Consider the following 23,191-nt stretch of genomic DNA (forward strand, 5'->3'; position numbering starts at 1 on the left):
CTTAATCTGTCCATAAAAACTCACTCTCAGACTTCTTTGCTCGGTCGGAATAGCCAGGCTTTGGCAGAGAATTCAGAATTACCTTTAATAAAAGCAGTGTTTTATTGTGCAAAAGCTGCTATTTGTATGGAATGGCACAGAGCTTGAAGAACTATATCTGGAGCTCTTTCTACTAAATAAAAAATGCACTCTTCCCTTTAAGGTCCACCGTCTGTTTAGAGTAGGAAACAAAGAAATAGTGACAATAGGTTTCGTTTTAGAATCTTAATGTGGAAAAACTGTGTCTTGGTCTTTGCTTTCTTGCCATCGAATTTGAGAAGACAGCTTATTTTTCTTTCCTACCCTATTTTTTGCCTTTGTTTTTGAAATTTTCTAATTCCCTTCAATTGTACCTCAACTTCTTAATCTTTGCCATGTAACAAAGTTAACATTTCTCAAACTGTAGCTAGTGCATGCGCCTCTTACACAGTAGTGAAGCATTTGTCAAGCGGTGCATTCCAGTGCAGGACTTAAGAGTTTGTAAAACTCTTTTCTAAGCAGCAAAATAACTTCATACAAGTGCACCCACCACCACAGAATCTGAGTATATCAAACATTTAACAATCTTGATGAACTTGGTAGGTAGGGAACTAGTATCCCCATTTTCCAGATGGGTAAAGTGAGGCAGAATAAGTGACTCAAAGTTCACAATAGTACAGTTCCTGGTTCATCTAAACTTTTTGAGTCTTGGTTTCTTAACCACATGACTATCCTTCTACCCTGCACAACAGCTTCATGACTTTGACAAGTGTTTCTTAAGAGTAAGTTCAACTGTGAATAAACTTGTGCTGCTGCAATTGTAGGGGTAGTGCAGACTCAGGAGGACAAAACCCAGGGGGCCTGGAGGCAGTGAGAAATAAATGTATACATAGTAAGATCTACAACCGGGGGTGTGTGTGGGGGGAGAGTTTAAGAGGAGGGAACATAACCATGTAGGGCATTCACGAGTTTATTTTAAAACTGCCTCCTTAATACAGCTTCATACAACTTAAAATAGTTGCCACAAACAAGGTGTGGGATTGAGGGGAGGATCTAATTGTGTCACAATATTGCATTCTATGTATGTAGATATTTATACAGTGCTTACTGCTAAGGTATCTGAGCACCTTACACAAAAACAAAAAATTGTGAGCATCTCTGCAACAAAAATTACAGCTTCCTCTGCAGCTTGTACAAAGGAAAATTGGAGAAATAATCAATTCAGTTAACAATGAAGCTTCCTGCTGCTGAGGAAGACATGACTTCACTATAACAGTTCAAAATGTCCTTGCATAATGACTTGTAGTTCATCAGTAGGTCCTCTTTTTTATATTAAATCAATTTAAAAAAACCCTCTTGGGCCAAAACATAAAACCTAGATTTTATGCTCTTCTATTAAACACCTTAAATGCTGAGCCATTCTGCTAACGTGCATAGATAATTTTCTTTGATTTGAACATATCAATCCGTTTCGAAGTGACTACTCTTCACTGCTTTACTGTGATGCTGACATTGCTTTTATAGTGCTGAATGTTGAGCACAAGTTCATTTCCAAGCTGAACTTGGATCGGTTTGTCAAGAACAACTGCAGCTTGTTTCCAGTGGGAGGAATCACTTGACGTATCCAAATAAATATCTTCATCTAGATGTATATGATACCAAAATGGAATGGCAGTGACTTGGCCAGACTTACAAACTTGCACCTAAAAATGAAGAGAGGTTCTGTAAGGAAGTAGAACTCTAATTTTTCACTGATTTTATTTGTATTATAGCAGTGGCTAGATCACCAAGAAAATCAAATACAGTGGTTCAAACCTGTTCAAATCTACTTCAAATTGGCTTGCATTGAAATAGCTTTTGTACTGAATTTTTCAACCATGGTAATGAGGAATTGAAAAAAAATTGTGCCCATTCAACTTACCTTTATTTCTCTATTGGAGCTGTTCAAATAGGGATTCATGAGATCTAGTCTTAGCAGCTCTGCTGGCTTGCTTAAGGGCACACATGGTAATGTGGCAAGATCCAAAAATACACGAACAGGCACCTAAGGAGGAATATACCAGGCTTTCAGGCTTAACAATTATACAACAGCAACTTTCAATTTGTGAATTACTGCATTGCTTCCTAAAGGAACTGAACTGTTAAAATAACTATCGCTTCTAATCCTTTTTAAAATCTGGCCCTTGTGACACAAGTTGCATAAGAAAACAGTCTCCTACCAAAGCTGTTTTTTTGAACACTGAAGTGTTGGAAGTCATAACTTTTACTGGTTTCAGAGTAGCAGCCGCGTTTACTGCTCTCCATATCAGATCACAAATCACTTCTGTCCTACCTGAAGCATGTGTCTTGACTTCTATTATAGTAAATTTACATCAGTATCTATGCACAGAATTTAAGTTATAAAATATATTGAAAAAATTAATCCAACATCATTAATACTTCCAGCACTGCTTTTTCTTAAATTCCTTATATTGAGGTTATGGCCCTCAGTTGGGCATTTATGGGTTTTGAGAGCTATGCTTGATATTGAAGCATGTCGCTAACTTCCTACCTTGAACTGGTTGATAAAAGGTGCTATATTAAACCCAAGTGTGGGTTCAGTCCCTTGAACTGCACTTTCAAGTACTAAAGATTGCGATTCTACGAGCATCCCATACATCACCACATATTGTGGGAATATCTTTCCTCCAGAGTGAAGCAAACACCTATAAAGAGAGATAGAGATGTTTATTGCCAAAATGTGTTCTCCTGCTAGTAAGAAACTAAATCAGGGGTGGGCAAACTTTTTGGCCTGAGGGCCACATTGAGGAATAGAAATTGTATGGTGGGCCATGAATGCTCACAAAATTGGGCTTGGGGTGCAGGAGCTCTGGGTGGGGGTGGGGCTGGGGATGAGGCATTTAGGGTGTAGGAGGGTCTCTGGGCTGGGACTGAGGGGTTCGGAGGGGAATCAGGGCTGGGGGTGTGGGAGCTGGGGTGGGGCTGCGGATGAGAGGTTTGGGGTACAGGAGGGTGCTCCGTGCTGGGATCAAGGGGTTTGGAGAGCAGGAGAGGGATCAGGGTTGGTGTGTGGGGAGAGGCTCAGGGGTACAGCCTCCGCACAGCGCTTACCTCAAGCAACTCCCGGAAGCAGTGGCTTGTCCCTTCTCCGGCTCCTAGGCACGGAGTGGCCCGTGACCCTCGGAGCGGGGCCATGCCACGGCTTCCAGGAGCCGCATGGTGCGGCCCCTGACCCGGCACCCTGGCTGCAGAGCCAGAGCAGGGCCAAGACGCATGGTGCAGTCCCCGACCCGGTGCCCCGGCTTGAGTGCCAGAGCGAGCCTGAGACGCGTGGTGCAGCCCCTGACCTGGCACCCCAGCAAGAGCTCGCGGGCCGGCTTAAAACGGCCCGCGGGCCATAGTTTGCTCATCCCTGAAATAAACTGACTGCATTAAGGTCTTGATTCAGAATGGGTACTTAAGTTCCAATGAAGTCAGAAGTGTTCAAATGCTTCTCCAAATTGGGGCCTAACAGCTTTTCAGATCGCTCCTAATCTAAAATACCTTATCAAATTCCACACTGTACTATACCAGGATTCATTTTCTTTGAAGGCTGGTTGACGTTTTGTCTTTGACTCGGGGAACTCAAAATATTAAATACCCAGTGAAGAACAGTGACAGGTCAGGTGGAAGAGCACTGGAGACAGGCCATTCTATGTCAGTGCAAGCCCTACCCTTCCAGGCCAGTACCCTGCCAGAAGCTGGGATTGGATGACCAGATCACATGATAATTGCTCTGTTCTATTCATTCTCTCTGAAGCATCTGGCACCAGCCACTGTCGAAGTCAGGATACTAAATTAGATGGATCACTGTTCTTACCTGGCATGGCCATTCTTATGTAGAATGTAGTTATTTCAGTAAGATGGTGTTATAGGCTATTAAGGCTTCAAATACAAGGTCTGGTTTATTTACAACACTGTGACTCCTGAGACAATACTGAAGGGTTGTGAAAAAATGGCAACAGAAGCTGGGAAAGAGATCACTAGGGCACTGTTCAGGAAATCCTGCTTGAGAGTCAATCCCTTGTGCAGAATGAAAATGGCAGGAATTCAGTTAATCCATGATGTGCCCAGGATAGTGCTAATTATATCACCCACATGTGGGATGCCAGCAGTGTTTTAAATATTTAACAAAATCATTCTCAATACACACAAGAAACAAAGTTAACAGTATTCTTGTGCTAGACTCAGAGGCTTCTTCAGTTCCCTGACACAGACTGCTGAGCTGTCAAGAGCAGCAGCAAGTAGGCATTTAATTCTGCATTGACTTTGTGCTCTCCTTGTTTTCTAGCAGAGGTCTCTTTACAAAGGCACTAGCAGGGACAACAAATGGCAAAAAGAGAGAGACTTACTCCCTTAGCCACATCTTCACAGTCTCTGACAACTGATGTGAATGTACATATGACACAATCAGAACCAACTTCCCCAAAAGGGCTGATACAGCAAAATCACGCCCCCTTGATATTATTATCCTGACCTCACTAAAAGTCTGGATGAATAGATGAAAATGTTACACATGCACACACACCCCACACCACCCCAATAAAAGCCCTCTAAAACTGAAAATTCATCCTCTCTTTCTCTAATATTCCTCCCACTGTTTGTTTTTGCTCTTCTTGCTATTTTCTATTATTTTGTCTTGTATTTTCTTCATTTCTCTCTTGCTTTGTGTTACCTTTTTGTCTGTTCACTATCCCTTTTTCTCTCTGTCTCTGTTCTAGCTCACATGTATCTGTCTCGTAAGAATTTCAGTCTGTTCCACAGCAGCTTGAAATGTACAAGATTCTGACCTTGTTCTATCACTCAGATCTCTTAAAATTTCATGCTGCTGATAACAGCATCAGGACAATTGTTGTTTAGATTTCTGGTATGCTAAGCATAAGATTCCCCCCCCCCTTTTTTTTTTAAATCACAGTGATAAATTTCTATAAAAATGAAATAATTTAACCGATTGTCTTTGACCAAAATAATTCCAAGCTTCAGTCAGACTGGCTGAAACTTGGAATTACTAGGGAGGTTCTCTCTCACCTTCAGAAGATTTATAAATGTCATACAGTACCTGGATATTGCTGCCTTTTCCATCACCTCCTGCTGGATTAAACCTGAAGTCTCTATGACATCCAGAATTATAATACTCCACAGTTTGTCTGATTTGGGTCTCTGTAACACCACATTCTCATCCTCTAAGTGGCTGAGCCAAAACTCTAATGTTTCTTTAGGGAAATGGTTGGCTTCTGAAATTATGTTAAGGGCTATTTGATGCTGCTCTTTTTCAACAGAACTGTAAGCTTTAACTGGTCCAAGTTTGCCAGCAATTATTGGCAGAATCGAAAAGCCCTCGGACACATCTAATACATACAAAGGGTCATGAGTTGTATACGAGGAGTTCTTGTTTTGACTCTTTTCGAAGTTCATCTCTCTATCGTGACCATCAATATCCATTGACAGAGATGCTCTCGTTGGGATCAAGGATGACAACACTTTGCCAATGGCAGCATTAAAGCATTCATGGTATGGCACATTGTTCAGAAGTGCAATTTCAGTGGATTCCAGCATGCACTCCTGCCCCATGCCATCCGGTGTGCTAGTAGTTTGAAGACTAGCCAGAGCACTACATAGTTCAGCCTCATTGCCCAAAGCCAGTGTGTTCTCCCTTTCAATGTCCATCCCATACTCTGAAGTTAAAACAGAAATCTTCTGGATCCTCAAGTAGCAATCTTGGCAGCATACTTCCATCATCACAGTGTCTCCAGGTTTCACAGAATAATCTTATCAAAAAAGTACAAAAAGGTACATTAGTAACTTTCAGAAATTATAGGGGAGTGTTCACACAAATGCCTAATCTGTGGTTTTAGGAAGCAAAACCTACACTAGAGCCATTTTCCATCTACTATGAGGAAACTACTGATATAGCATAAGAGGGAGAGAAGAGGGACAGTGATGGGTGGGGAAAGGCTAACGAAGTTGATAATGAAGTAAGGATTGCAAGGAACACTCAGGGAGACTGAGGAAGAGAAATATGCTGCTATGGTTAGTGATGCATTGTCCTCTTTCCCTAATATGTTCCCCTATCTCTGAGGCAAATTGATAGCATCCTTTTAAGACTAGTTACTATCAAATAAACAAAATATAAAAAAGTTAATAGTATTGCCATGGAAAATCCACATACCAGGAAGGCCCTGCACAGGGTAGACTGCTTGTTCCCAGCAAGTTTCCTCACTGGGACTTGTAGATAGACTGTGCTCATCATCAAGTTGTAGTACAAACCAGACCACAATAGCATCCAGTATACCTCCCTGAGTGACAGGTACGCTGAACTTGCAAGGCTTCCTGGTTGCCAGGCTTTTCAGTTCCTGACCATGATAGTAAAAAGAGAAATAAAACTTGAGTACCTCTTCCCCAAGAATGATGGCTGACTAATGTTGAGAATGGAATGTATGTCAGACTCCTTTTTACTGTTGGGAACATAAATTTAGAGCTTGTTTTTAGAATTAACCCCAGAAGCAGTTAATTTAATTTCTGAATTTCGTACTTTGATATGTAACCCCTGCTCCCAACTGTTAGTGTGTCAACAGTTTTATGTTGTTGTTTTTTTAAAAAGGGAATATGTTTGAATGACACTATTTGAGAACCAACAGTGGGCATGAGAGGAGAAAAAACGAGTGAGTTGCCAGTGTATGCAGAGGTAACTCCATTGCCAACAGATTGCTGGTGGCAAAAAGCTGCACAGTCATGAGTATTCACTTGTTCCAAACAAATAAAAATGAATACATTTGTTTTCACCTACTGTGTATTGTATTTATACCTCTTCACACAGTAAGGCTGGAATCTGCTTTATTTGAAGATCTAGGTCAGTGTTTCCCAAACTTGTTCCGCGCTTGTTCAGGGAAAGCCCCGGCAGGCCCAGCCGGTTTGTTTACCTGCCACGTCCGCAGGTTCGGCCAATCGCGGCTCCCACTGGCTGCGGTTCGTTGCTCCAGGCCAATGGGGGCTTCGGGAAGCGGCGGACAGTACGTCCCTCGGCCTGCGCCACTTCCCGCAGCCCCCATTGGCCGGGCATAGCGAACTGCGGCCAGTGGGAGCCGCAATCGGCCGAACCTGCGGATGCGGCAGGTAAACAAACCGGCCAGGCCCACCAGGGGCTTTCCCCGCACAAGCAGCGTCCCAAGTTTGGGAAACACTGATCTAGGTAATAAAATGTTTAGAGCGTTTCACATTATTTCTAGGATCTTATCAAATGTATTCTGTAAGATTAAAAACATATATATTGGCACAAGTTGAGAACAACATGTACAAGATTAAGCATTTGACAAGACACTAATCGTTTATCAGAGAAGCCAGAGCTGGAAAAGACATTAGAGATTGTTGCAGCATAGTTCCCTGTAATATATTCAAGTGCTTTGCTTTACTTCATTCGTTGACCTTAGATGTCAGCTAAGGTGAACAGGGAAAGTTATCGATACAGAACATAGCAATTCCCAACCAATCAGTAGCCAAGAATGATTTTATCTATATAACAATTTATTTTCAGCTTTGGCTCACCACTTTGGTGCAAACTCCTCTCCATGGGTCAACAAGCCAGAAACACACACATGCACCAGCATCAAAATGTATCGCCCTTTCAGTCTGCATGGCTATCACTGGCTCAGAGACGTACTCAGCTCTATTTGGTGCATATGTAACCCACACACCTTCTGGGTGTGGTGTTCTGCCCCCTCTAGTGGCACCGAGACAACTTAGAGAGAGAGAGAGAAAAAATGAGTCTGCTCTACAGCTTAGCTAAGAACCAGTTGGCTTTTAGCTCATGCGGGAGAGGCTCATGCACTAAGCTCCAGAGGTCCCCAATTCCATCCTGCCCGCTGACGACCAGGGTCTGTGGGCGTTACACATACACAAAAATAAACCTATTTACATTGTCAAAATATAGATGTACAAAATGGTTTCCATAGGGGAAATAAATCATGAGTTGTTTGAATGGTGACTTATCCCACTCTCCACTGCAACCATCTATTAGCAGCTCATTGTTAAGTGGTAATATTTTGACTTTAAATATAAAATACTCTTTCCTGTGTCATCCTCAACAATTCAAATACACTGCTATAATTTTACTTGAAATCTGATCAGTTACAACTCACTTATATATTGCAATTCTAGTGGTAAAAATGAGCCAGTAGGTCAAGGGCATATGGACAAACATGTAACACCACATTTAATAAATTTACTTAGGGAGTCTTTACTGCAGAGTTACCTCAGGATATTTCTTGGATATTATCCCTGTCTCTACTTTTGTTCACACACAAAACCCCCTCACCCAAGTTTACTGGTGCTTTCAACCCAGACTAGCTGCCCTAACTGGGGCTACAGCCAAGAGCTCAGGTGCCACTTTCACTCAGACTGGTAACCTGTTCACTTTGCAGTGAGAATGCAGCTAAATCACTTGAGTGCGGACAGTCCTCCAACACCTTTCCTACAATTCCCTCCTAGAAGGACTGACAAGTTCTTCTATAATTCACTGGGAAAGAATCCTGCAGCACAAGGAACCATGAGATATACCCCCAGAAGTCCTAATGATGCATGTGGGTGAGTGCAGCCTCAGTGAGCACACTAACTCAGGTATGGCTTTGCAGAGTGGCTATTCACACCCAGCACAGGCTAACCTGGGTGCTCAAACTCAGATAACTATTACCCAACCTAACGGAAATGAATAAATACCCTTAGAGACAAGCCAGACTTTTGGCTCTGCATCAGCTGCTCTACAGGTTTTCTGTTTGTTTGTTTTTAGGATGTAAGACAGTGAAGAAATCATTACCTCCAGATTGTTGAAATCCACTGTCATGGCCTGAAAGGGTTCTGTCAGTGGCATATAACCCCCAGGAACTCTACTGAGTTTTTCTGTGGTGTAAGGTTCAATAGTTTCCTCTGAGTTCACAGAAGCACGTGTTGGACTACAGAACTCCACTGTTTCTGCCAAATGCACACAGGCAACTTCTTGTACTCCCACCCTGGGGGGAGAGCAGGGAGGAAGAAAACCACAAACAAGCCTAAATTAGACGAATCAAAGCTTATACACGGTCCTTCCCCTTGAACACTGAACATATTGCGTGCGTAGTGTGATAACAGACATTGTTGGTAGCTGTTCCTGGAATATTAAACATACATCTCTTTCAGGAGTTAAATACAGACCTAAAAGTTAATCAGTACCAGCTCAGTCACTCAACCATACAGAAATTCTGTTCATACTTTGCACAGCTGCTTAAGTTGGTGGTCTCATTTAACTACACACACAATAATACATACAAATATTTGTATTAAGTGAATGGAAAATAAAAAATATTTCCCTTTTGTTTAAATTGATCACATTTCTTTTCCTAAATCGGTCAAATGTGAGCTCCAAATCCTGTCATAAGTATAAACATACCTGTGATGTCTGCGTATCTCTTTGCATTCCACTGCCATCCCAAATACAATAGCACCTGCAGGAATAACTTGACCATAGTCTTCTGTGCCAATGTCTTGATTTTTAGGCTGTGAAAACGTAAATAAATAAGATGGCACAATGAGATGAAGACCTATTTCTACTGGTACTGCTGAGTTTAAGTTTGTTATTTCTCTGTCATTCATTATTATCTCAAAAACTTTAATAAATATTCAAGACTAATGACGTTTTTAATTTTTTTTTTATAATTGCAGTCAATTCAATTTTTTGTGCAAATGTAGTGAATTAAATTATTCCTCTTTTCATGAAAAAACAGCCAATTGTATACTATATATACTGAAGGATGAAAAGTCTAGAAGCTGTAGTTATTTTCCCAATTTTTTCATTTCCCAAAGCATTTCAAATGCTCCTTTGATATTGTTGCATCCACAGTGACCTTTTCTTTGCATACACTTTGATCACAACAAATTGATGGCATATTAAAGGGTCACTCACTAGGAGGTAGTATTTTTTGTTTTTTCCTAATGTATCTGCCTGAAGAATATCTCATTTTCAGTTCCAGGCTTAACTGTAAAGTAATATTTTTCCATAACTCCTTATTTCTCAATAATGCCAATCTGTATTATATATGAATTCTGATAGTTTCTAATAAGTCATACTCTCCAATGTGATTTTATCAGTCTATCCCCTGTTTATCTTGCTACTTCCCAGTAATTAATTTGATAGCTTCAATATATATTTTAAAAATACTTTACTTTTACCACCTATCTTTCAGCATTGGTTGTTTCTCTTGCATCAACTGCATAGTTTTTCTCAAATATTTCTTTTCCATACTTAGATTCATAGATATTTAGGTCAGAAGGGACCATTATGATCATCTAGTCTGACCTGCACAACGCAGGCCACAGAATTTCACCCACCACTCCTGCGAAAAACCTCTCACCTATGTCTGAGCTACTGAAGTCCTCAAATCGTGGTTTAAAGACTTCAAGATGCAGAGAATCCTCCAGCAAGTGACCCGTGCCCCATGCTACAGAGGAAGGCGAAAAACCTCCAGGGCCTCTTCCAATCTGCCCTGGAGGAAAATTCCTTCCTGACCCCAAATGTGGCAATCAGCTAAACCCTGAGCATATGGGCAAGATTCACCAGACAGATACTATAGAAAATTCTTTCCTGGATAACTCAGATCCCATCCCATCTAATATCCCATCACAGGCCATTGGGCCTATTTACCATGAATATTTAATTACCAAAACCATGTTATCCCATCACACCATCTCCTCCATAAACTTATCGAGTTTAATCTTGAAGCCAGATAGGTCTTTTGCCCCCACTGCTTCCCTTGGAAGGCTATTCCAAAACTTCACTCCTCTGATGGTTAGAAACCTTCGTCTAATTTCTAGTCTAAATTTCTTATTTATATGGCTATAGAACCTTTTACTATTGCTTTTAATTCCCTTTGCAAGGTCCAACTCTACTTGACTTTTAGCCTGTCTCACTTTATCCCTACATGTTCTGAGCTCAATAAAGGTAGCTTTTTTTGCTGATCCCTCCCTTCTTCCACTTCCTGTATGCTTTCTGCTTTTTCTTAATCACCTCTCTGCGATGCTTGCTCATCCAGCTTGGTCTACAACTCCTGCCTATGAATTTTTTCCCCTTTCTTGGGATGCAGGATTCCGATAGCTTCTGCAGCTTTTGTTTTAAAATAATCCCAGGCCTCCTCTACTTTTAGATCCATAAATTCTTCAGTCCAATCCACTTCCCTAACTAATTTCCTTAATTTTTGAAAGTCAGCCCTTTTGAAATCAAAAACCCTAGTTGCAGATTTTTGTTAATCCTTCTGTTCAGTTTGAACTGAATTAGCTCATGATCACTTGAGCCAAGATTATCCCCTACAACCATTTCTTCTGTGAGGTCCTCACTACTCACCAAAACCAAATCTAAAATGGCATCCCCTCTAGTCGGTTCAGCAACTGCTTGATGAAGGAATCCATCAGCTATCACATCTAGGAAAATCTGAGCCCTATTATTATTACTAGCACTCGTCCTCCAGTCTGTATCTGGGAAGTTAAAGTCTCCCATGATCACACAGTTTCCATTAGTATTTACTTTATTAAAAACATTAAAAAGGGCTCTATCCATATCCAAATTAGATCCCGGCGGTCTATAGCACACCCCAAGCACTATCCCAGGGGAGGTTCTAATAGTTTTCTTCCCCAGTGTAATTTTTGCCCAGATGGACTCTGTCTTATCCATTCCATCGCTTATTTCTTTACATTCTACCTCATCATTGATATACAATGCTACTCTACCACCTTTACCTTTATTTTGGTCTTTCCTAAACAGCACATACCCTTCAATACCTGTAGTCCAGTCATGACTACTATTCCACCATGTTTCTGTTATCCCTATAATATCTGGTTTCACTTCCTGCACCAGTAGCTCTAGTTCCTCCATTTTGTTACCTAGGCTCCTTGCCTTGGTGTACAAACATCTTAACTTTTGCAGTTTGGCCTCACTTACTTATCTTGTTCTAATCAAGTCTTTGTATTTTAGATATAGGTTGGCTCTCTTTATTGTCTTTTTTCTCTCTTCACTGTCTCAACATAAACAAGCTGCTGATCAATAAATATAAACTCACCAAATGACAACACAGACATGACAGAAAGAGGGTGAATCGAAAGAAGTAACCTCATAAATAGTTCTTATGTTTCAGTACATCTAAAACTACCCTCTCAAGGAGCTACATATAAGCTTTCAATTATTTACACACCAGTTGTGTGTGACAGTTCATTGTATTTTCTTGTGTAATTTTAAACCCTGTATTTGATCCTAACTTGAAGGAATACAAGTTAGCTAAAAACATGCATAATGAATAGATCAAACTATTCCTGTTTTTAATACTAGAGGTCATCAATTTCAGTCTAATAGAGCAGATAAAAAACCCTTCACCTAGATGGTGATTTTAAGGTAATCGTCTTTTTGTTTGGGAGGAAAACGTGAAAGAAGGAACTAGATCCTGTAACTTTTCACAAACTGCATCCCTTTATTTCATGAGACCTAAACAGGAGTTTGTCAGACACAGATAATAATAAGTAGAGGTTTTTTTGTTTTTTTTGGGGGGGGGGAGGGAGGAGTTACATTTACATAGTCTTAAAGGCAAGATGCATCTAGCAACTCCCCCCCCCCCCCGCACCCCCACCCCCCAAAAAAGATGAAGTGGCATCTTCCAGCTTTTCAAATTAATCACCAAGGAATTATTAAATATAAAATAAGGGTGAAATGGAAGATTTAACAGATTGGTAACAGAATGCCCTCTAGTGTTAGAAGCAGATGCATACTAGTTTCTATTAATTGCATACGAGGTGATTTTGGTTTCAGTCACAGTGAACAGGTTTCAGAGTAGCCGCCGTGTTAGTCTGTATTCGCAAAAAGAAAAGGAGTACCAGTAGCACCTTAGAGACTAGAAGCCTTTTCTTTCTAGGCTGCTGTTTCAAATCCAGCCTAGATCTCTACTGACTGCATGGCCTTCTGACAGCCGTTTTGTGTCTTAATATTAAATTAATAGATTTCAGTCTGGTTTGCAGTAGACAAGTGTCCACAACACAAAAGTCATCGTAATCGGCATCACTGATAGACACAGAGGTCAAGGACTGAAGAGCCATAAAGACTGAATTACCCTCCCTACACTGCTCCTGCCAGGTTAGTGTTGAAAAACATTGATAAGGCAGTGTCATTCGCAAGGCGCATTGTCACTGCTTGTCTACTCACATATAACAGGCACGATACAGTACTTCTGCCAACAAGGCTGTCAACTCACTTTCACAAGCACTAATGTAACTCAAATTTAAAAATAAAGCATCAATTGTTTAAGCATTAGAAAGAGTGGAACATTCATAATAAGGATGTGTTATGTATGTATGTTTCAATATGGTTCTGATTTATAAGTATCTGAATATATCACCTACCTTTGGTTGTAAAAGCAAATGCTCCCAAGCATGTATCAAACTCTCCACAATCCCTTCTCCAAACAAACCTGCATCTACCGTTTCTGTGACAACCAGGGAAACCCTATGAAAAATTGTTTTTAAGAAAAGGTAGTTACAGTTATGAGATGGTAATGGGCATTACAAATTTCTGCTAGAAGTCACACCTTTTAAAATAAAATACAAATGTAAACTGAATCTAGAGGCAGCAAATGTTGATAAAAAGCTGTGCTACTAAAGTATTAATTCATGTAAGTGAAAAGCAAAACACATCCAGCAGAGGGACATATTTTAAGTTGTTGTTATAACAAGTTATTCAAACTATAGATAAGTTTATAAACAATGAGCAACAATTTTCCATGAAACTTTCCAGACAATGCTTAGGAATCATTAGGTATGGGAAGAACCCAAGACAAACATAAAAATAAACAGAACCTTTCAAACAGACTTGAAATATGGCAGACCATATCCCAGAACACAAGCTTACATGTAAAATAAATTCAACAGTGATTAGCACTTGAAGGAGATTCCATAAAATTTTTGCTCTATCATCAGTTTGTTATGTATTAAGTTAAAGCATGCAAACAGTGCAATTTTATAGTTATACTTTAAATACAACTTCTAAGCAGGACATGAAAGAGATTAGTGGGCACATATTACCTTTAAATTAGTAATTTAATTTGAGACTAAAAACTAAGGCACCTATATTAATCTTGGATTAATCTTAAATCTCAATACTACCTACAGCAGCAGGGCTGAAATGATGAATAAGCATCAGTAAAATAGTGCTGAGTCTACACCAGCAACCCTTTAATAGATTTCTGCTATTTAAACTTACAGCTCCCCAGAAGCATCCCATCTGAAAACAACTCTTAACCAAATGTGCTGAAAACTAAAATGCTAAGTCAAACTGTGGTTTGCCAACTGCAACAGTTACATTGTGCTTTCTGGGATCCTGAGTAGACTCAGTAGCCTAATCAACAAAGCTTTTTAAATACATTATAATTTGGTTAAAGTGACACTATTATTTAACCCATAACCACTGTACAAAAGGACGTACTAGCAATAAAGATGAGAGGACAATTGTAGAGAAAATAAATAAATACACCTTTCAAGGCAAAAACAGAAAATAAAGCTAAAAACATACTGATGCTACATGAATACATTTAAGTGTGAATAAAAACAAGATGAAATTACCAATATTAGAAATCTTATAAACTGAACAAAAAGATGCCGATGTCCTTTTCTGAAAGCTACCAGAGAACCTAAACTTGCTAAGGATGAAATCATTGTGCCAGCTGTCAGCAACCAGTGTGAGGTGCTTCGCAGAGGAATGGGGGGTGGGAGAAATGTGTCAGAACTAGAATCCACTTGGAGCGGTTGTCACATGGCCCTGCAGATAATTACTTCAGCCCAGTATCTAAAGCAGCCCTCCGTGCTGCTTAAACGTCTCCAACGTCGGGGTGGAGGATCTGCACAAGGGCAATTCCCCACCAACCTCCTAGAGGCCACCAAGTAAGAAATGTACACCTCATGTGCGGATACCCTTAAATCTTGTCTCACTCCTGAATACAACAGATTTCCTTTGAGTAGTGAAGTTAAAATCCTTTGTTTATGGCATCTCAGACCTACCACAGAAATCAGCGAGATCTTCCAAACTTGACATTATAATTAATTGCAGAATTAAGTACAAGATGTACTGGAGCAAATTACACATGTAAACATATTTGGTAATTAGAAAATATGGCTATAAAGTTATTAAACATGTGAAAAAAAAATTTGTATTTAAGCATGGTAAACTTGAAAGTTCTTAAGTATAAAAGTCTCTCAAAAGAAACAAAGATGTCAAACTTCTAGGATGCAAGTCCACCAATGACTTGTGTCCAATGGCAATCCAATGGCTAGAATCTAAAGCTAGACAAAATTCCAATCGGAAATAAGACCTAAATTTTTAACAGTGAGGATAATTAACAATTGGAACAGCCTACCAAGAGTTGTGGTAGATTTTCAATCACTTGCTAATTTTAAATCAAGATTGTATGTTGGTTTTTTAAAAGATATTCTCTAGTTCAAAAGGAATTATATTGGAGAAGTTCTATGGGCTGTGGTATACAGGAAGTCAGACTGGATGATCACAGTGGTCCCTTCTGGCTTTGGAATCCATTAATCACATTAAGATTACTCTAGCAGTGAACTATATCTATTTTGAGAAACACCAACTGAATAATCATTTTGAAGATACAAAGCTAAATTTTTAAAACGCAAATTACTCTGAAGTCTTTGGTTTAACCTGGTATGGTAATTTATCTTCTCACTGCACCTAAAAAAAGTATGTGATAGATTTTAAACTTAGTAGACAACTGAACCTTTTGAAATCATAGATATTCATCCCATATTTATACTGGACTTGGTTCCATCTTTTCCTTTTGCTTTATCCCCCTAAACTTATTTTTAGGATCAAGCCATTAGAAAGTGATCCAAAGAGGTGAAGAGTCAATGGATGTAGCACTTTGCAGGATCTAGAATTAGCTTTTTTTACCCCTTGACTAAGTAGTTAAGCTTTTGTAAAATCTCTAGGACAATAATTTCTTGGAACTGTGGACTTGAAACACCTACTGTATGTAGATGTCTACAGTGGAACTAATCTGAAAGATAATGATGTAAAATTATTCTCCTGTAACCTTTAGGATGTAAAGAACCTTACTGTCATTAAATAATGGTCTGACATTGTTGCAAATGAATGGACCTAGAGAGCTAACCAGACTTACCAGTCCTGACAGCACACACACAAAAGATACTGCCAAAAAATGTCCAAGAACAGGAGGAGGAAAACCCCTAACTGACAACCAGACACTGACCTGACTGTATTATTGTTCTATTTTTTTCCTCTTTTTGTCTCCTTTCAGGTTTGTCTGTCTCAAATGTACCTGGTAGGTAAATGGTTTGAATGAATGAAGTTTACTCTAATGAACAGTGAAACATTACTTGCGATATAGTTAAATACGGCCTTCTATGACAGAGAAATATTAATCTAACAGACAAATTGTGTGAGAATTTTTAAATACCATCTCAATAGACAATTAGTTTCTGTTTTCTAGTGAGTATGTTACATTGCGCAGTTTTTCTCCACTTGCATAAACAAAATTGAATTAAAAAGATATCACAGTAGGCTATTTTAAGCTACCTTTCAGGTATGTGCTTTGGAATTTCTATATCAAGAGACTTCATATGCAGAAGTTTGATTTCTCCTTCCATATTATTTGCTGCTATCACATCACAAGCAAGTTCATACATGGTCTTCGACAACTCACAGGCATAGACACAAGGTGCTCCAGCCTTCTTGGCAAACATACTGCAAAATAACAGAAATCATCATAGGAATTAGTTTATTCTTGTCAAAATTTCAATTAGAAATTATTTTAGGTAAGAAAAGTCTGAATTTTTTTTTTAAGTATATGTACATTTATTTCATATTCTTAATACCAGTACCTGATATCAGTACTAATACAAACTATAGCACTTGGGTGGATATCAGATTTTCCCAGTATACACTGTATTACCAGCAGTATAGTTTGTCCAGAACTACTACAAAGATAATATGTATGACATGAAGGCAGTAATTCATACACTATAAAACCAGAGGGACCACTGTGATCATCTAGTCTGACCTCATGTATAAGGCCACAGGACTTCCCTGAACTAATTCCTGTTTGAACTAGAGCACATCTTTTAGGAAAAACATCCAGTCTTGATTTAAAAATTGCGAGTGATGGAGAATCCACCAGAGTCCTTGATAAGATGTTTCATTGGTTAATTATGCTCACTGTTAAAAATTTGCACCTAACATCCAGTTTGAATTTGTCTAGCTTCAGCTTCCAGCCATTGAATCTTACTAAACCTTTATCTGTTACATAGAAGAGCTCATTATCAACTTTTTCTTCCTCACATAGGTACTTACGTACTGTGACCAAATCACTCCTTAACCATCTTTCTGTTAAGACTCCAGGAGCCAATCTGTTTAGTTTATCTCTACAAGGTATGTTTTCCAATTCAACATTGTGACTGAATGAACATGTATTAAATTAGCATGTGGATACCAGACATACCATTAGTGAAGCAGTTCTAGGTACTCACTTCACAATAACAACTCTAGTTATGTCTTTCCTTCCTTAAGCTTTGTTTTAATATATGAAAATTAATTTTCATGGTTTTTTTTTACAGAAGATAATTTAAATGTACATGACAATGACTGCTAAAAAGCAAGTATATTTTATTTATATTAATATAGTTTACATTAAACATGCATTTTATGACAAACCTCAGTATTCCTGTTCCTGCTCCAATATCTAGAACAGTTCTGCAACCAGAGCGGACCACCTTCTGAATTGCTTTCTGGTAAATCAGATTCCTGTTGGTGTCATTAAGCATGATAAAGTGCCAACGTTCTACCAGCCAGTTTGCAACACGGTAAAAATTCTCCTTTGCATCAGCAAAGTCAGGGTTTAGCTTCAGCGCTTTGTGGAAATATCCAGCTGCTTCATCTCTAAAGCCCATTCTAATAGTAAAAATGACAAATAAATAATAAGCAGGAAGTATGCAGTTGGTTGCCAGATATCTGAAACCTGAAGATTGGGGGGGGGGGGGGGGGAATCACATTTTTAGACATTCATTACTGAATTGTTAAGTAGTGTTGTTTTTAATAACTCTTATACTCACAATTTGAAAGCTACTTTATTTTGCTTTGAGGGCTATGTCTTTATATATGAGAGAGAGGTACACCTTGGACAAACGATAAAAAAAGTGAGCTCTAAATAATTTAAGAGGGTTGAAAATAATAATTTTTCATTTACAAGACTGTTTCAGAGAAAGATCCCTTTACTCTAAATATGCTCCTTTATAAAATAATGTTTTCACTAGAAAACCAAGCAATGTACTTGGCTAAAATTGAGTTATGAAACACTACTGCACAAAGTCTCTGTTTTTACATTTTAAGAATATAAACTTAAGTTCCTTAACCAATGATATGGTAGTTCTGTGTCAAAAAGGATGAAGTTATCTTTACAAAGTAAGATTTATGGTACTACCCTCAGTGATTTAAAATGCAAAAATACATAAAATATATCATTTATTGTACTCTGCTTCTACCTCTATTTCATCCATGACTTTGCCGCAGTAAAACAATTGGCGTCTTATAAGGATTATTTGCCCGATAAAAACAGCAACAGTGAATCAGAAATGCAAGCCAGAATGGAGACATGTCAAAACTCCAAAAATCAAAGCAAAGTAAGATTTTACCCAATTCAGGAGTAATGTATGACATCACAGCTCATATCAAATTGTCACAGCTTGAGTTACCAGTGTTTCCATTAGATCACAATTTTAAGAAGATTATAATTACCATAAAATATTGCTCTGGGCTGAAATTCTCAATCCGGGAACAATTAAAAATTGAACATTTTTAAAGTTTAAAAAAAATGCAAGGAAAATATTGTCAGAAGGGGTTTTTTGCTCTTTATTTAGAAAAAAGAGAAGCAGAGTGGACCACTCTAATAGCAGTGATCTGGATTTCTAGTTAGGAATTAAGGTTTCAAGGCCAAGTCCTATTCTAACATACCACGCTGGCAGGAACTTGAAGCACTGTGGTGGCAGCATGTGCAGCACCTTTTAGGGACTGCATAGTGAAGGGAAATGCCTTATATTGTTAAACAAAGACTAAGGCTCAAACCAATCAAGAAGAGGGAATTTACAGGGTATTCATATTCTGAACCAGCCCTCTTTTGTCTGAACTGGTTGTAATGTGGGATCTTTAGGAGGAACAGAACAGAGTAGAGGCAGAGGATCTTCATAACACCTACAGAAACGTGGAACATAACCACTTACAAAAATTAAATTACCCAAAACTATAGCCTTCACACTGGCTTTCAAACATTCTGGTCTAATTTTTTATTAAATAACTACTGCGTGAGCTGGTAAATGACATTTAAAAGGCAGTATTTTTTTATTATTATTTTTAAAGACCAAATGCATTTCTTAGGATTGAATAGTATGTTTAAGCAGTGGCTACTGCACATATATTTATATTGATTTAACAGATTTGAAATTCAGTATTACATACTTAACATTGTGCCCATGCTCAAAGATACCCCTATTCAGCAAAGCTGAATCAGATCCTTATATGTTTATTACTAATTAATAATAAATAGAAAAGGAGTACTTGTGGCACCTTAGAGACTAACAAAATTATTTGAGCATAAGCTTTTGTGAGCTACAGCTCACTTCATCTGTAGCTCACGAAAGCTTATGCTCAAATAAATTTGTTAGTCTCTAAGGTGCCACAAGTACTCCTTTTCTTTTTGAGAATACAGACTAACCCGGCTGCTCCTCTGAAACCTAATAATAAATAGTACATCTAAAAAAAAACTGAATATAGATTACTACCAACCTGAAGAGATGTTCCCCCATACTATTACATATTATTTCATCATTAGGAAACAGTTCCAGGGCCTGCTCATAGCAGTTAAATAAATCTTGAATCCGTGCAAGAGAAGCTAGCTCTTCAGCCCATTTGAAGAGGGTAAACTGGAAGGTTTCCTGAAAAGTGACGCAAACATTGCTAAATCAGTAATACGCATATCAAAAGCAGTGAATTGAAGACACTAGAAACTTCAGAGGAGGTAGTATGAAATTAGTCTTGAAATGAACACGAGCACAGTTATTTCCTTAACAGCACATAATGCTGGGAGTGCTCGCTTAGGTTCTCCAGTGAGGTAGTCTCTTCCTAGTCGTCCAGCTACCCTTACCACTAATCAGCGCACAGCGTGACATGTTACAGAGCTGTATGTAGAAAGTTTGCGCAGTGCAAGCCAGTTCTAATAGAACCTCATTTTTACAAAATCCTAAATTCACTCAGCTTTTAAGATTAAATGAATCAAATCCTATCCCTCAAGCACAAACAGCTCTCGTTAACCAAATTATGGGGTCATCCATAACACTGCTATGTTTCTCTTTAATTCTCCTGTCCATTCTTCAAAATAAGTTACATACAAAATAAAAGCAACATCTGTTCATTAGAAAGTTCTTAAGAGTGAAAAAAATATAATTGAGTTTGGACTGTCTAAAATAATTCAAAAAGCACTCACCCTGACATCATTTTTTAGCTCAGGTGCTAGGTTTAGTACCAGGAGATAGTGGGCATATGCAGTTCCAAAATCCTGATTTTCCAGACAATGCTGAGCACTCTGTAAAGATCTGGAAACCAGCTCACGTCTGCCAGCTTCCTGACCACCTGGGTGGCCACGATGAGATTTGGCGTTAGAGTTGGGCATTTTGAAGAAAATTAACTGTGCATTCCCATAAACAAAAATAAAGGAAAAAAAATTCTTATCCTAGAGTAATTGTAACTTGCAAATAAAAGTAACAGTAAAATATTTTAAAATTCTAGTATGCAGTGAAGAAGGCCCCCCAGGTCCTACAAAGAGTTGCAGATGTGCTTTACTTTACACATTCTGAGTAGTTCCACTGTTAAACGTGTAAAAATCTTTACAAGGCCTAAAACTGCACAACTTTTTCTGCTAAACTTTTGAAAACCTTTTAGCATGTCTCTGGAGGATCAACTTGTTTTTATAAACTCATATATACACACAGAATTTCATGCTTAACTACCCACAAAACTTACAATTAAACTTTTTCAGTAATACGGCTGGCATAATATATACTCAGAGAAAATAGTCTCCATAAAGTGATACTAAGGAGGACAATCTACTTTGTAGTTAACACCTAAGAGCAACAAGTTATGACAACTTTTTCCATAACAATAAAATGTTAAAATATCATAGGAATTTGTGTATAATCTTATACCACATTTTGTGAAATAGTGTCCCCTGTAATTTTAAATGCTTACTTCCATATATAGGTCCTGGTCCTGCCTTCAGGATTTTCAGACTATATCCCAGGACTGAAAGATAATACAGAAAGCAAGTTCCCAGCAGAGATGTTCTCAAGATGTATTACACCACAAAGAAATAACAGTAATCCACATGGAAGTTGATCAACTATTCTTCAGTTATGTAATTCCATCTACCTATGTAAGATGAGTATGACACAGACATGACATGATACAGTTATCTGAAGAGATGGCTTAACTAAGGGGAAAACAGAACTGTAAGAGAAAAGTTCAGATGATGGATATACCAATACCAATATAAACATCTGTTGATCAGCTCTTTGGGGGGGAATATTGTTCCTATTGGAGGAAATGAGTGCCAGACACAGGAAAAGCTGCAACAGCAACATGTTGACATCCACGCACTTTGTGCAGAAGCATTTTCACATGTATCTGGCTGGTGGGATTTCCTTTCTGCCAAACCCTGAGGGAAAACAATTTGCCTTAGTACCTGTTTGTTCTATTTTACGTCTGCTTGGCACCCACGCTACAGGGATCCTCCAACTACTTGTACCGCCTACATTAAATGGGCACAGTGGCCACTTCCTTTTATTTTTGTATTTATTCTTTAAAAATGCCCTGGGTGCCGGGGCATACGAGACAGAGACAAAGATGTACCCTCTCTGTGACAAAATGAGCATATGAGGGGGGACAAATGTACCCCCTCTGTGAAGGAATGCGGGTATACGGGGGAGCAGAAGCACTGTGAGGGAATGAGTGTGTGTGTGGGGAGGGTGGGGGGTAATGGGCAGAGGCACCCCGATCTGAGGAACCCGTGCCTGCGACAGGGGAGACGAGCTCCTGTCCGGGAAAAAGCAACCCAGGGCAGTGGGGATGGGTGGGGACATGGCTGAGAGCGATCCAGGAGACGGGACGAGGTGTAACACATGGCGGCGGTGGGGAGCGGGATACGAGAACTGGTCACCTCAGCGATCCTTCCGGGAGGCCCTGGCTGCTTACGGCTCGGCCCACAACACAGCTCCGGAGCCGCCGACGGACACGCCAACCAGGGGCCGCCATTTTGGCGCCGGGCGGAGACCCTGCCTCGCAGCTACAACCACGGAGTTCGACGCCGGGTCCCCCAGGAGGCCGCACACGCGCAGAAGTGAAGCCAGTGAAGCCGCTGCGCGCGCCGCCGCTCACCCGGCCGGCGTGACGTCACTTTGCGCCACTCAACGCGATGGGCAGCCTGGAAGTTCCTGAACATGCGCGGGAGAACTGAGCATGCTCAGTAACATCTGGTGAATCCGTGCCCTGCCTTGGGGCGGGGTGCGCTCTGCTGTTATGGGGGTGAAGGGGGCAGTCTGTGCTGGGGGGAGCAGAGCTGATCACCGCACGGGGTCAGACAGCCGGAGGCAGGGACAGGCTACAATTGATTTCAGGCGTGGGGACAATAAATTGACAAATAGGAGGGACAGAGTGAAGTGACAGGGTGCAAATGAGGGATCCCCATGGGGGACATCAACTAGAGAGTCCCCAGTAGCGCCCAGTGCTCCTCAAAACCACCTAGGGAGTCAGTGGACCCCTCCCAGAGGCATGATTGGATAAACCCCTGTCCAGCTTCCTCCTCCTGGTGTGATGGAGGATATTGATGAGGGGGGCCCGCAACCTTGTGGGGCTACGGGCAGGGCTGTCCTTACCCATACGCAAAGTAGACAGCTGAGTAGAGCACCAGGAAGTTTGGGGCACCAAATATCCTGGTGCCCTGCACAGCTCCATGCTGCTCCAGGCCCTGCCCTCTACGCTCTGCCATGTCCCTAGGCGCCGCCC

The 23,191-nt window shown here is 39.8% G+C and overlaps 1 protein-coding gene across 2 annotated transcripts; it reads right to left on the reverse strand.

Moving 5' to 3' along the window:
* Positions 1-911: 911 nt before the first annotated feature.
* Positions 912-22,556, reverse strand: PRMT9 (protein arginine methyltransferase 9). Of its 2 annotated transcripts, XM_074950966.1 has the most exons (14): positions 22,347-22,552; positions 21,380-21,559; positions 20,619-20,819; positions 19,922-20,070; positions 17,798-18,034; positions 16,664-16,831; positions 13,462-13,564; positions 9,476-9,582; positions 8,867-9,059; positions 6,227-6,410; positions 5,117-5,825; positions 2,570-2,723; positions 1,940-2,062; positions 913-1,721 (listed from the first exon to the last, which is right to left on the reverse strand). In XM_074950966.1, exons 2-14 carry the CDS (start codon positions 21,383-21,385, stop codon positions 1,506-1,508), a joined length of 2,550 nt encoding a protein of 849 aa, XP_074807067.1. In that variant the 5' UTR covers positions 21,386-21,559; positions 22,347-22,552; the 3' UTR covers positions 913-1,505. The 2 variants fall into 2 exon arrangements, with proteins under 2 accessions (XP_074807068.1, XP_074807067.1); XM_074950967.1 differs by lacking the exon at positions 16,664-16,831 and having other exon boundaries at positions 912-1,721; positions 22,347-22,556.
* Between the last annotated feature and the right edge of the window lie 635 nt (positions 22,557-23,191).

The sequence above is a fragment of the Natator depressus genome, chromosome 4 (genome assembly GCF_965152275.1).
Source record: "Natator depressus isolate rNatDep1 chromosome 4, rNatDep2.hap1, whole genome shotgun sequence".
NCBI lineage: Eukaryota > Metazoa > Chordata > Testudines > Cheloniidae > Natator > Natator depressus.

What these genes read in the sequence shown, in the direction of transcription:
- PRMT9 (XM_074950966.1), bottom strand. An exon ending in GCAGGAACAGGAATACTGAG is followed by an intron (nt 16,832 to 17,797) that starts GTTTGTCATAAA and finishes GTTATTTTGCAG; the next exon opens with TATGTTTGCCAAGAAGGCTG. An exon ending in CCAAAGCACATACCTGAAAG is followed by an intron (nt 13,565 to 16,663) that starts GTAGCTTAAAAT and finishes AATTTTTCATAG; the next exon opens with GGTTTCCCTGGTTGTCACAG.